General features: G+C 45.2%; 1 protein-coding gene across 1 annotated transcript in view; it reads right to left on the bottom strand.

Annotated features, from left to right (window-relative positions):
* Positions 1–14,831, bottom strand: part of Adamtsl1 (ADAMTS like 1) — a 996,797-nt gene that overhangs the window by 235,785 nt on the left and 746,181 nt on the right. Inside the window, exons 7-8 of the mRNA XM_023715857.1 lie at positions 8,668–8,742; positions 5,427–5,584 (exon numbers count right to left, since the gene is read on the bottom strand). Of these exons, the coding sequence (XP_023571625.1) occupies positions 5,427–5,584; positions 8,668–8,742 (233 nt within the window). The remainder of the gene's footprint in view (positions 1–5,426; positions 5,585–8,667; positions 8,743–14,831) is intronic.

The raw sequence follows: 14,831 nt of genomic DNA, 5'->3' as shown, positions 1-14,831 counted from the left end.
CCAACAAAGTGAAATGTCTATACACAGAAAACTATTGGAACATTGATGATAAAATTTAAGATATAAATCAATGAGAAAATATTACATGTTCATTATGAGTCAGATCTAGTAGTGAAACCCTGAACACCCTGTAGACCCTTCCCTAAAATACAAATATATATATATATATATAAAAGGAAATATATTTAACCAACAAAGTGAAATGTCTATACACAGAAAACTATTGGAACATTGATGATAAAATTTAAGATATAAATCAATGAGAAAATATTACATGTTCATTAATCAGAAAATTAGTATTGTTCAAATATCCATAACATACAATATGATTACAGATTCAGTATCAAAATTTAAATGACATTTTTCACAGAAATAGAGAAAAATAATTCTAAAATTTCATGGAACCATAAGTGATCCCTAAAGCAAGAACAATTCTGAGTAAAAGACAACAAAACTAAAGGCATCACATTACCTGATTTCAAATGTATTGCAAAGCTATAATAATCAGAATTGCAAACACAGTCCTGGCATAAAATAGATGTAAACCAATAATACAGAATTGAGAGCCTAGAAATCAATGCAGGCATTTATGGTCAGTGGATTTTTCAGGAAGTTGAAAAAAAAAAAAAGTCAGCGTCTTTGATATAGGGTATCTGCAAAACTAGATCTACCTGGGCAGAAGACTAATAAAATTCAAATCTCGCACCATGCACACAAACATTAGCTTAAACCATGCACAAAGATTAGGAACTGAGATGTAGCCCTAGGGAAAAAAATTAGGAAAAGCTTCACGAGCTTGGTCTAAACAATGATTTTTTATATGACACCAAAAGCAAGAGGAACAGAAGAAAAAAATTAAAAATAGGATTACATCAAAATCAAGATAAATGGCTAGCCAAATAGCTCAGTGGATTAAGGCGCCTGCTTAGGCAGACGCAGGGGCCCAGAGTTTGATCCCCAGCCTGCTGTGCTGGCCCCACCTCTGGGACACTCTGAGACAGCAGTTGAGACCTGGCGTGGTTGGTTTGGCCTGTAATCCCAGCTCTTGGGAGGCTGTACACAGGCAGATCACTATGAGTCCAATCTATGCAGTGAGACCCTGAACACCCTGTACACCCTGTCCTCAATACAATCAATCAATCAATCAATCAATCAATCAATCAAAATAAAAGTTTCTATTCAGCAAGAGGAATCATCGATAATGTGAGACGCCATCTAGGGGCCGGAGCGCACATGTGTGCGCGGTGTGCAGCGGGGCAGAGCATGGACCATTGTAGGTTGCAAATGCGAACTGAAAAATAAACGCAAGTGGGGAAAGGTGCCCTGGAGAGGGGGAGAGGGAGAGAGGGGAGGCAGGCAGAGGAAACAGCGCAGCGCTGGCCCGCAGATGCTTGGAAACCCTGCGCGCTGTGAAGATGTCCTAATAAAATAGTTTTCAAAAAGTAGTGCAACAAAATGGCTCTTATTTTGTACAACCAAAGCATCTCATATGCACTCTCAAATGCCCTCTGCCTCAGCGGAAGCGCCACACGCGGCACCCTGGTGCTGCTAACCAGTCGCTGCTTTACATTAAGTGAGTTTGTGACGTAAGAATAAAAATATAAGGAGCATGACTCAATAGCAAGGAAACAAATATCCTGAAGAACATGATCGGCAAATGATCTGAACAGATATTTCGCTTAAAAAAAAAAAAGATACAAATGGCCAACGAGAATGTGAAAAAGATGCTCAACGCGCGGCGGCGGCGGTGGCGGGGAGACAGCGGTCTAGGCGGCGGCGCGCCTCCTGCCGGGACAAGCTGCGACACGACCCAGCGTCCCGGGCAAGAACGCGGGGCAGAGCCGCGCGTGGGCCCCGCACTCGGCGCTGCTCCCCGCAGCCGGCCCCACCCGACCCGAGCAGCTACCAGTGGACGTGAAGACAGAAATGTGGTACTGACTGTAGAGAGAGACTGCAGTGTTTTTTAACTTTTAAATTTTAATTTACGAAAGATGAAGACAAAATTTCCTAACAAAATAAGAATAATAATAGCTAATATTTGGTATATCGGTATCTTCAAACTAGTCATACAATGTTTTAATGAAATTCATTAATGTGAAATTAGATACTCTGTCTTTTAAGTCTATAAAGAGGATTCAATTAATACTAATAAAATAATACTAATAATTATGTATTATTAATATATAATAACCCAGAAGAGATTATTTCAATTTACTTATTGATAAATTTATTTATTTAGTACAGGGTCTTGCTACTCAGCTCACACTTATAGTCCTCCTGCCTCAGCCTGCCCAGCACCGGAATTACAGGCATGTGCCACTACATCCAGTTTTGGGGCCAGCACAGTGTGCCCAGGGTTCCAGGGCCAGCATGGCTTGCAGTACCAGGGATTGAGTCCAGGTCTTTGCATGTGCCAGGCAGGTGCTTAGACTGCTGAGCTATCTCCTCAGCTCAGTATATGCATAATTTTAAACAACTAAATCATGGGAAATAATAAATAATTAAATGGCAGTCATTTATTTTCAGTTATTTCGGAAAAAATAAAAATAACTGTTTTGCTGTTTTTGTTCTTTTGTATTTTAGGGAGGGGTCTACAGGGTGCTCAGGGTCTCACTACTAGATCTGACTCAGAGTGATCTGCCGGTTTACAGCCTCCCAAGAGCTGGGATCACAGGCGCATGCCAACCACGCCCAGTCTCAACTGCCATCTCAGTGTGCCCGGGGGCGGGGTCAGCACAGCAGGCCCGGGGATCGAACCCGGCCCCTGAGCCTGCTTGCAGGTGCTTTAATATGCTGAGCTATTTGGCCAGCCCAGAAATAACTGTTTTAAAATCACTGAACCAAGGTCATGTTTCTGTATCTTGTCATATAATCTGTTTTACCTTCAGGTTTGTGTAAATTCATTTTAAATTTCACACAATCTATTTCATAATAACTTTACAGTTATTTAATGCTGGATATTTTCTAAAGAAATTTTAGAGGGAAACGATACGCTCTCACAAGTCACACAGGACACTGAAGCATGCGGGGTGGAAGGGCCTGGCTGCTCGGCCTGGCCAACCAAGCACACGAACCGACACAAGCCCCTCTCTTGGCGGCCAAGCCTGAGCGCACAGCATCCGCCCGGCTGCCAGCAGGCGCTGACAGCGCCGCCCTCCATTCACCCAGCATTTGTTGATGCTTCAGGGTTTCCACTTGTGAGCTGTGAAGACCACACAGCACAGCGCCTCACCTTAGAAACAGGAGAGAGGCAGGTGAAGGAGACAGAGGTTCAGGCTGAATTCCCTGAGCGCCTCTGCAAGGAAGGAATCCTAAAGAACAAATGGGAATGCGTGAAAAGGGAGCAAGAGGAAGACAGAAGAGCATCCTGGGTAGAGAGAGCTGCACTGGGCAGAGGCTGTGAGTGTGCAGGAAGAAGGTGCTAGCGGCCCTGAGGACCATTCAGCGGGACACGGGCCGGATCAATGGCGCGGGCGGCAGGGGGGGAATCGGGATCATCAGAGCGCATGCTGCGCTGGGGATTTCATTTTCATGCAGAGCTCTGAGTAGGGCTGAGGGACCATGCAGGATGGTGGACCACTGTGGGTGCGTGGCTTTGGAGCTCTTTTTGAGTTCTAAAGATTGGAAAATGAATTCAGAGTCCATCAGGTCAGGCGAGGAAACCAAGGGGCTCAGCTACGACGGGGTAGCAAGAAGAAGAATGGGCAATCAGGAAGCGGCCGGATGGCCCGGGAAGAACTGAAGGAAGGCAGAGCTGACGGTCAAGGCCTAGTGTTTGACCAGAGACATACATGAGATAAAGGCTTCTGATGGGCTGGGTAAATAGCGCACTTCTCTGCAAGATAAGGATGGAAGGAGGTAAGGTGGGTTTCTGGAGCTAGATGAGTTCAGCTTTACAAACACCGAGCTCACTATGACCGCAGGACATCCCGCAGCTGTGATGTGTACAAAGCAGCGGGACAGAGAAAATTCCCCTGACTGTCACGCTGCATTTTCAGTGCGGGTGTCAACTCTCGCGGGCCATTAGCTAAATTACTACAGTGCACATGGTCTGCTCAAGAACATCCGAGCGATGTGTCTCACTTCCTTACTGGCTCTGCTTGCTCGATGGAAAGCATGCACTTGCCCACAGGATCATTCTGTGCATGACCCTAATGGAGTACGTTCATGTGGCTGGCACCCAGATGGGACCAAAGCGCCACCCGGCAGACGCTGAAGGCAGTGTTCCAGAGCCTTCTTCCATCAGCCCTGCCGCCTGTCGCAGCTTCCCACGTGCATCCTTCCTTGCAGCTGCCCTGGGGTCATCTAGTCCTAGCTTAAATCAAATGTCCTCTGGCTCCAAGTCCCATGATACAAAAATTTATAGAGTCTTGGACACATTACAAGTTTTACAGCTTTACAGCTGAAATCTTTCAGGTCTTCCTGATCTACTGAAGGAAAAAAATATGTTTTATTTCACTGTGATTCCCAAATGTTTTCCCAGCGTGTGCATTTTTCCAATAGAATGTGCTGGTTGCTTCCAGCAATGTGTTTTATATTACCTCAACGAGTAGGGAAGCTCTGAGAGAAGGAAGCAAGTTGGTTCTGTTGCCAGTAAGAGAGAAAATAGAACTTGCTATTGAAAGTGTGTTGGTTGGTCGAGTCTATGGACTATCGGCTTGTGTTTCTTGCTTACTGGGTTCCCCCATACAAGTCAATGACTCCATCATAATTGGATACCATCGCTTCTTGGTGGAGTTTACATGCACATGTTTTCCCACCATGTGCATATGGATACATGTATATGTACACATATACTCTATGTGCTGGTAAAGTCCAAGATGTAGTTAGTTCAACACCCTTAAACTAAGCATTTCCTGGACAATGAACAGGTTCACCAAATATATTCTGTGTGAGCTGGATCCAGACTGTTCCCCCAAATGTCACCTGTGAAGAAGTGGGGCTGGTGGAAGGCGACTGGGTCACAAGGGCTTTAATTTCATCAGAAGGTTGTCCACTGATAGCACAATTCAGTGGCACCCTAGGCAGTCAATAAAAATTGAGGGCATGGAACCTAGCTGGACAGACTGCATCCTGGGGCTGGAACTTGTGACCTCTGCCTCCTCTTTGTCGCCTTCTTTGAAGGCATTCTCATCTTTCTCAGGCTCTTGGCTGCCATGAGGTATCCAGCTTTGCTGGGCCACACTCTTCCACCATGGTTCTGGCTGGCCACAGGCCTAGGCAGTGGAGCTTCCTGACCACGAGTGGAAAGCTGAGACCATGAGCCAAACCTTTCCTGCTTTTAGCTACTTATGTCAAGTGTCTTGGTCACAATGATGAGCCACTAACTAAAACATATGGGAAACTTAAAGTCTCTCTCCCTGTGGGAGATCCTAAGCGCCATCGCTGTCGTGTAGCCTGAATGTAAGAGATTTAAAAGAGCTCACCTTGACGATAAAATCTGCTGTCAGCGGTCCAGTCATTCTCAGTGTCTCTTTGTCTGGATATTTCTGGAAGTCCACACTGGAATTATCCACAAGAAAGGTGCCCGTAGAGCTGAGGCTGTTTTCACCTTTAGCCCCCTGGAGGGTTTTGGTTTCCAGATCTGCATATCAAGAATATGAAGAGGGGAGAAGCATGTTCCTGGCCCACACAGATCACAGGCAAGCACCACGCACACAGCAAAATGGAGAAGGGTGCAGAGGAGAAGCGGCGCTCATTATCGGGCCAGCAAATTTGCTATCGTGACGTAAAGGAACATACAGGCAGTGCAGAGTACATGGTGCGAATAAAGTTATTTTAAGACTTATTAGCCAAAGCATTCGAGGAGCCCCAACTACGTCTTTGATGTTCCAGATGAGCTCCTGTGGGTGCCGCACTGTGTCACAGCTCTGTCCCTTTGGCTGGTCCGTCTTCTACAGCTACTTTGTGGATCTGCGTCGTAATGGCCATCAGCCTGGGCTATTTCTCCACTTTCTCGTGCTGCTTTACGAGACTCGCGCACCTCTGAGCTGCCTCAGTGTCTGTGTGACGATATATTCTGCATTTATTTTTAAAATACTTTTGGTGGCTTACTACTATATGCTATCACTCAAGAAAACTGTAGTGGCTTCAGGGACAAGGGCTGTCCATTTTCATGCTTCCTTTTAATATCATTCTGATACTCCAATGTTGTACGTATAGGGGATGTTTCATAAGTGCTTAAGATAGAAAGAAGAATTTGATTTGTGGAGCATCGAAATCTACGAAGCATCTTTTGTCGTAAGAGATAAGAGCATTTTGGGGACGATGGTGGCTATGATGAGTGGGCCAGAGGACGCTAAGTTCTCAAATGATTTAGAGTAAGTGTTGCTGGATGAAGGAAGATGGGCGGACGGAGGCTCTAGGTTTTGGTAGCAATTCTGCAGCAGGACGATCGGGGGCTTGGGTACAGTCAGAGCTCCTTACCCAGCTTCAATCGAATAGCGTGGCTCACGCCTTTTGTTGCGTAGCATCTGGGTCATCAGTGGCTTGAAGGTCTCTAGAAGGAACAAGGTACCAGGGCCTTTGTACTGTCTTTGTACTCTATTTTCTTAGAGGTCCTGTACTGTGAGTTCTCCACTAGATGGGCTATTAACAGGTGGAAAGCACTGGCCTTCCACTAATGACAGAGACTCTCAGATGAAGTCTCTAGAGCTATGCTTGGCAGCATGTCCGGCTTCAGGCCCGAGCGGACCCTACAGGAGAACACAGACCACCCTGCGGGCACACTGGCGGAGGGCATCAGCTATTGTTAACAGAAGAAAGCACCGGAGCTGGGTCTCGTTCATCCAGTTTTCGCCCCCCCAAGTTGCCTAGCATGCAGTTGCAGAGAGATTTCCAGAACATGAATCAACTTAGTCTGGGGAAAATCCCGGGGTCTAAGCTGAATCCAAGCATCTGACTCAGCTTCACCCAGAATGCTCCCGCTGTCCTTCTCGAGGTACTGCATTAAGAGCGAGCTGGCTGGACCAGATGCCTCGGCGGGCTCCGATCTGGCCCAATGTTTCGTCAGCCTTACACTGAACCAGCTTCTGGGAATGAAGGGCAAGAGAGCAAGAACAAAACAGGGCACTGCTCACTCCCACGCTTGCTTTGCTGAGTTATGTGCCAAACACACAAAATGAAACAGCACTGTTTCTAGCTACACGTAGGCTACCCACAGCACGTCGAAGGGGGATAAAAATTCAGGCCGCTCGTCATCATTTGTGGTTATCATTTGTGGCTCTGCCCATCAAGCCCTTAGGAGAATGAAACCAAACAAGTCCTCAGTTTCTCGGTGACCACATACTTAGCTGCTGTGGGAAGCCCATATATTTCTGAAAATAATTTTTCTTTTAAATGTTCTGCAGTGGCAAGCCATTCCCAGAGTGGTGATGGCCACGGCGTGCACATTTCATTTAAGTGTCTGTCGGTGCTCACAACAATACTACTTTGAGTGGGCTTGTGTGACCAGCAGTCAGTGCTGTGCAAGCCTCGGGGGGAAAAACAAATCATTTACATGGTGGTGGTCACGCTCGTATATTGTCTTTTGACAGTGAATACTTACTTTATGGGGTTGTTCAGGATTCAGAAAGAATTTGGTTCCAAATAAGGTGACTTATCAGTGAGTTTTGGTTTGGTTTAAACTGTACCCTGTTTATTCTTTTATTTCACATGACCCGGCACATTCCATTTCTTTAATGGAATGTATTTATTTTTATTTTTAGAAGGAATATGTTTTTATTTTTATAAAAGCCATGTTTTCACATGCTCTGATTTGCCTTCCCCTTGTTTACCTTCCTAGCATGATTTCATTTATAAACCTACTGCCAAACACTAAGCCTGCTACCTAACTCAGCTTCACAGGCATGTGAGTGGAACAGGAGGAGAGGACCCATGGCCTCGTGGGAGTCGGGGGCAAGCAGGCCGGGGGAGAACAGGAGTGCTGAGGGGCCAGTTGAATGGGGTCTCTCGGTGAGCCTGAGTTTCACAGATGAGCCAGAACACCCTCCCTTCGTTTATATCCTACAATTTTCTTATTAGAATTGATAGACCTGCATCGAAACGGGACAAAGCAGTAACAAAAATAATACAGCTGAGTGTTGTTGCCGTGGTATGAGAGCACAGCAGGCCTCGCCCCGGCCCCACGCTACCACTTGATCTTCGCATTCTTGGCGACTTTTGGTCTTGAATTCCAAGATATGAGGGCCGTGAATTCATGCCTGGTGCACTTAATTACCCTGCAACGTTTTCTTTAAATGCCAAGTGTTAAGGTTCCTCTACGTTTCTCTGAGTTGATTAAGTAGTGAAACATGAAGTTAGGAAGTAAAAGAACGTAGAAGGAAATGTTGGAGGGAGGAAAAGAAAAAAGATAAGAAAAAGAGACTCGAGAGAAACAAGAGACAGAATGAAAAATAACATTCACAAAAGCATCAACATGTGCTTAACCCAGGACCAACCCGCTGGGACCATCCATTTGTGTTTTTCAGGCTGACTGTGGTTAGAGATAATTACCACAGAAGTTTCCAAAAGATAAACAGAAGCACTCAGAAGGCCGTATTATGATAGCGTGGAGAGATGCTTACTCTTGTGTTTTAAGCCCTTCTGGGAGCAAAAAAAAAAAAAAATAATGGACAACATTTCCAAGTGCCTCCCCCAGCCCACTCCTGCCCAGCCCACTGGACTCACGTAAGTGATCGGGGCCTTTCAAGACGAGGCGAACGTGTCGGCTTCCATAGGGGATGGCAACCACCGTGTCGTCCGCTAGGAGGAAACAGAGCAGTCTTAGAAGCAGGCCTTCGACACGAAGTTATCAATTACCTCCCACTCAAAGGAGTGACTTAGCAGACCTCAAAAACTGACAATTGTTTTTGTATGTGCTTGAAATGGGAAAGCCAATTAAAGTTTCTACCTCCCCCGCCATTGGTTCCTGTAGGAAGATTCGGCCTTTGTAAGAGAACATGACTTTTGCTATGTTGAAAAACAGATTGGGAAGTTTCCCTTTTTGTATTTAAAATGGTCTTGTATCATCAAATTTCCTGGAATTAGAGCATTTGCATTGAATTAAAACATAAAAATACATTCTAATGTTCAAAGGATGAATTTATGATATCAGAGCTTGGACTTCTCCCTGGCATATTATTTTGGATAAGGAGGAGAGATAGGCGGAAGGGACCACGCATTTGCCTTCATGCGCTCAGGCCCCGGAGGGAGGCAGAAGCCCGGCCTTCCAGCACGACTCTGTGCCACACTCCCGCAGCTAGTGCTGCAGGTAGTGAGCGGCCCAGCCGGGGCTAGTTTCATTTTCTCACACACAGCTCCTCTTTTTTTGAACATTCTTTCAGAAAACTGCCTGAACCACAGATCACTTTGCTACACATCATTTTTTCCTCAGTTTTGTGTTTTGCTGGTGGGCGTTCACAGTGCGTGGTGGCTGTGGTCCTGGGCTGCTGCCATAGGCCGGGCTCTCCTCAGCCCTGCCCCAGCTCTTGGGCCCCCTCTCGTCTCATCTGCCAAAGACACAGCTCCCAGTTTCCACGTTCCATCTCTTATTTTGCTCCTTACTTATATTTTGAGTTTCTCACATAAGAGAAACCACGTGATATTTGAACAGAGCCTAAGTCTATTAGAAGTGGGTATTTTAAAGAAAGTTAGGGAAGATCACACACACCCAAGCACACCACTAGGCCTACCAGTCAGAACTCCGCCTGTGACAAGGCCTCACAGTCACAGGGCACTACAGAGCTTCACTTCCATCTAAATATACCACCCACTCCTGCAGCCACAGCTCGTGACATAGGCAAAGGGGATTTTATGATGCAGAAATGCAGCCTTTGAGAAGCACAAGGAGGGCTGGAGAGGTAGCTCGGCAGTCTAAGCACCCCCCTGGCAAGCACAAGGTCCAGGGTTCGATCCCCAGTACTGCATGCTGTGCTAGGGTGGAGCGAGACCCTGTACCAAATAAATAAAAGAAGCATAGGAGGAGCGGACAGAGCCCAAGTTCTGAAAAGCTCCCCAGCATGTACATAAGCGTCTTGGTCTCCAGATCCTTGCAGCCCTGCACATTATCACTCTGTCATTAGAACAATTTATTTTCCATAAAAACCCTCAAATCATCCAACTTCTCTGAACTTCAACATTACCATCTTGCCTTCTGGGAGAGTTTAGTTAAAGAAGTGAATCACAGAAGTTATCTAACTTCTCTGATCTCCAGTATTCTTGTTTGTGAGAAACAGTAACAGGAAACTTCCAGACATTGTTGTGAATAGATGCAAAGGCTGGGACCGAGTGGTCCCGGGAAGGCCTCGGGTGTTGGAAACGTGCCGGGAACGCGGACGCCAGGCTCCGCACTGCCGCGGTGGCTGTGGGCTCCTCCGATGAGCCTGCCACCCATGGACTGAAACCTTTACAACCAAGACACAAGAAAGCTCTTCGCCCTAAGTGTGGGCTTTGGGCATTGTGCCTCAGCAACATGGAAGGTGACCAAAGTGAATGTGTCACCTGAACATAGCAGGTGTCTGTAAATTATACTTTCTTCCTCTATCCCAAATTTCTAAAGAATAAGAACTGAAAGATTGTTTAAAATTGTGTTTTTAAACACTTCAAGGCCCCCAGCTCCTTACTTTGTGACGGAAGGAGACAGATTGTCTTGATTCTTGCCATTAAATGGTTACATTTATCAAGTTCTCTAAAATATTGAGAATTCCACTCACACCATAGCCTTGTAGCTGTTTTTAATGTCATGCACTGTTGAAGAAAAGGCTGAATTTCAGAAAGCTAAGAACTGATGGCATGTAAGAATACTGGAATGCAAGAGGACAGTAGAAAAGGCTCACAAGAAGTGCTAAAACCGCTTACAGCCTTAAATGCTTTGCAAACCGATGTGAAGTTTTAAGCTGGCAAAGGAAATTCAAAGCACTGAAAACAATGGGGCTGCTACAAATAGAAAGTCTTTGTTTACCCACGGGTCAAATAAAGTGCAAGCAAAAGGCAAGCAGCCCGGAGGACCCACGTGGCTCGGCTGCCTCCCTCTTGCTTCGCTGAGAACCCACACGGGGCGCTGGGGCCCTACCCTGGCTTGTGGCTGAGGAGGTGGCTTTGCAAGGCTCCCAGGAGAAGAGCATGGAGGCGGAGGAGCCCTGAAGATTACGGGGGGAGGGAGATGGAGAAGGGGGTCTTTAGCGCCCCTCTGCACTTGCCTAGTCAAGGAACGCAGGCTGAGTGGCGGCACCGCACTCTTCACTCTTGCATCATGACAAGGTCTGATGGACCTGGACAGGCCGCTAGGAAATCAGCAAATTCACTACTTTATTCTACAAGCAATTTTTAAATGTCTCTTAGTGTTGTGCCCCAGATGAGGGACTAATAAATTCAAACATCACTGACAATCCATTAGCCTAGTAAGATATCCCCTGAGCAAGGAGCCTAAGAAAAGACAGGCAGTGATGGCCCGTATGGGGTGCCCCGTGCCCGGCAATCTGCAGGGCCCGTTAGCAGTGCTTAGGAGCCCTGAACCTGAGAATCCATTTCACTCCACTCAGCCTGGGGTACTCACAATATGTTCATCGAAGGGAACATTTTTTCACATATCAACTCTTAGCATCGCTTGATAGATCTCAGTTGATAGTGTCAGAAATTGAGCTTTTCACTTAACAAAAAACAATATAGGAAAATATTAACATTTTAATTTTCTATATGGTAATAAAAAATAACTCTGTTGTATGTCCATAAAAGCTTGTCTTGTTCTCTGATAAATTCTTAGCAAGATGAGACGGGGAGGGCTTCCCGTTTGCATCTCCTCCAAGCAGGGCGCAGGGAAGTGTTTCAGAGGCCCAGGTGTGGGGGCAACTGGCACCGTGCGGCATGCTTCGCGCGGGGGAAGGCAGTGCTGTGGCGGTGCCTGCCCTCTGTCACCATGCGGTGCGATCCCGAGTGCCCGTCTTACAATGCACAGTTCTCTGTGAGCAGATGCATCTGCCCTGCTCTGCTCACAGGACCAGAATGCCCGCCTTTACGACGTACTTCTGTGCTGTTCACTGACAGCTGTCAAAGCTTCAAAGCCTAGGTAACCTCTGTCCTAGCTAAATAAGCAAGCTTTTGACTGGGCTTGGACATTCTAGCATCTACATATACAAGTTACAAGTGGCCTTTCCCAGGAAACTTGCCATGAAGGGTTATATATATAAATATGTAGGTTCTACACACGTCTACATTTTATATTAAATTTAATAGTCTCGCCCTGTGTGCCTGTTCTTCATGACCTCCTGGTGTGCCAGAGAAAGGTGACAACATAATCGCTATGAACATTTTGGGTGTCTGATTCTGATATCTGAGTTTACCTTATTTTTAGAACTGTTGATGAGTTCACAGTTTTAAGAACTCTTCCCTTTGCACCTGCAGGTCTAATATTTAGTTTCAATTTTTTTAATGAAAGGGGCATTATTGTTAATAAAATTGGCTACATATAAATAAAAATCTGCCAATATTGAAGAAATTTAATGGTATATTTAAATCTTCATGTCAATTTTATTATTCTGAAAATATATCCAACAAAATCAGGAAAAACTGAACATTTGAGCTATTCATTTTTCCTCCTCCAGTTTGTTAGTTTATTCGATCATGCAGGATGTATTTTTAGACAAGTCAAACAAGAGGCTCTGCCCATTCCAAATGGGAAATGTCACCCTCGCAGTTGCCCAGACCCAACTTGGGGCCTTCTTTGACTTTGCCTTCATATCTAACTGGTTAGAAATTCCTGTACTCCAAATACCCAATTTCTTTGGTTACAGGTAGAATAACGTTTCATATTTTAATATGCATGCTATGGTTTGTGCCTGGTTTTCCCCCCAAAGCCTCATGCAGTCATGAAAGGCTGCTCTCTGCCATGTGCCACTCTGCCTTGGAGCCAGCTAAGTATGGACTGAAACCTCCAGTAACTGAGCTAAATAAATCTTTCCTTCCCTAATTTTGAGTGTCATGTATTTGTCCCAGCAATGAGAGAAGAGCAACCAAGACAATGCATAAAATCAGAATAAATCCTATCATTGGTACTGTTAAAATCTCTCTCATACAAGCAGTAATCTAGCTATACCTAACTTTGCCCACACCAGCGCCAACATCAAAACAGCTAACATCAAGCTGGAAGCATAAGTGTTAGGAGCTTGGAAGAAAATTCCAAACTGAGAGTTAAACACATTCATTTAACCCCTAGGAATCAAGTGATTGTTGGGGTTTTGGGGAGATGAGGAATCAGAGCTATCTAATGACATTCCCATAGAGGGACTCAAAAGCTGTTTTGCTCCATGTAAGTGCGAATGTGAATTCAGTGCCCAGCACCCAGATTTCTGCTTCTTGACTAGACTCAGTAATATGGATTGCTTTAACATTCTGCCCATATACACAAAAAGTGAAAAAATAGAACAAAGTTATGGTTTTTAAGATGCTGAATAACAAGCAAAGAAGTACACCAACTCCTGAGAGTCAGGAGATAAGAAAAGCCCAATATTGCCTTAGGGAGCAATACAGCCTCGGAGTCTCCTGGTGCAGCTCTGGAAATGGGAACTCTGGTGGAGACTGGTAGGTTCCCCAAGGTGAAGATTAGAGCCCAAGGGATAGAAGCAGTTAGGACTTGTGGGGCGAAGTACCCCAACAGAGGGAGAGCGACACACAGACACACAGCTCTAGAGCCTGAGATGAGCCTCCATGGGTATTTGGCACTGTAGTGTCAATGCCAGAGCGAGAGGAAGTTCCCATAGGCTAGGGAGACAACACAAAGAACGATAAGGAAGGGTCTGCGTGCCCATTCAGGGCTGCAGCAGCGCCCTACGTCACCAGCTAGACCGGAAAACCTTGTGCTTTACCGAACATTGCACATTTAGAAGACACAACTAGCTCTATGTAAATCATGGACCTAACTGCAACCATCAAATTTTAAAACCCAAAAGGACCAAAATGAGTTCAAGTAACTTAACTGCCCCAGAATAAAACTCAAGCATGTTTACAGGAACACAAAAAATACCTAGTACCCAACAAAGTAAAACTTTCAGTAAGTGGCATCCAGCCAAAAATTACCAAGCACAGAAAGAAACCAAAAAAATCATAACCCACTGAGATGAAGCCAACCAATTAAATCATAGACTAGGCACTACAACAGTTACTATTACCTACATATCATATGTTTAAAAAGTTAGGTACTATTAGAAACTTTTAGGGCCACAATATTTCACTAATGAATGCTACCCAACATTAAAAAAGAAGTAATTTCAATCCCACATAATGTCTTCCAGTGAACAGTAGGTGAGGGGCCATTTCCCAAGTCCTTGTCTAACACCATAATTATTACACTGTACAAACACCAAACAGAAGACAGGAATGAAAGAGAAAAGAATACTGCAGATAAGTGGGCCTCGCGAAAAAGAAGTAAAGGCCTTCAAGACACTCTGACGAATCAAGCCAGCAATCCATACAAAGAGTGTCCACGACTAAGAACTTACCCATGAAGCAGTTTAGCACCAAGATCAAGAGGGGTTTATAACGGGCTGCCGGGGAGATGGCTCAGTGGAATAAGCGCTTCCCTGGCAAGCACAAGGGGCTGAGTTCAATCCCCAGTTCCACAAAAAAAAAAAAAAAAAAGAAAGAAAGAGGGATTTATCCCAGGAATACAAGGTTGATTCTTTACTTAAAAACCAATTAATGTAATTCATCACAATAAAACACTAAAGAAGAAGAACAACATGACGTATCAATTGAAATAGAAAAAAAATTAGGCAAAATGCAATATGCGGGGCTGGAGAGATGGCTCAGTGGTCTAAAGCACCTACTTAGAACAAGCTTAGCAAAAGCATCAGGGACCG

The sequence above is a fragment of the Octodon degus genome, unplaced genomic scaffold (genome assembly GCF_000260255.1).
Source record: "Octodon degus isolate 3935 unplaced genomic scaffold, OctDeg1.0 scaffold00044, whole genome shotgun sequence".
NCBI classification, from domain to species: domain Eukaryota; kingdom Metazoa; phylum Chordata; class Mammalia; order Rodentia; family Octodontidae; genus Octodon; species Octodon degus.
This window is presented reverse-complemented; position numbering and strand designations above follow the sequence as displayed.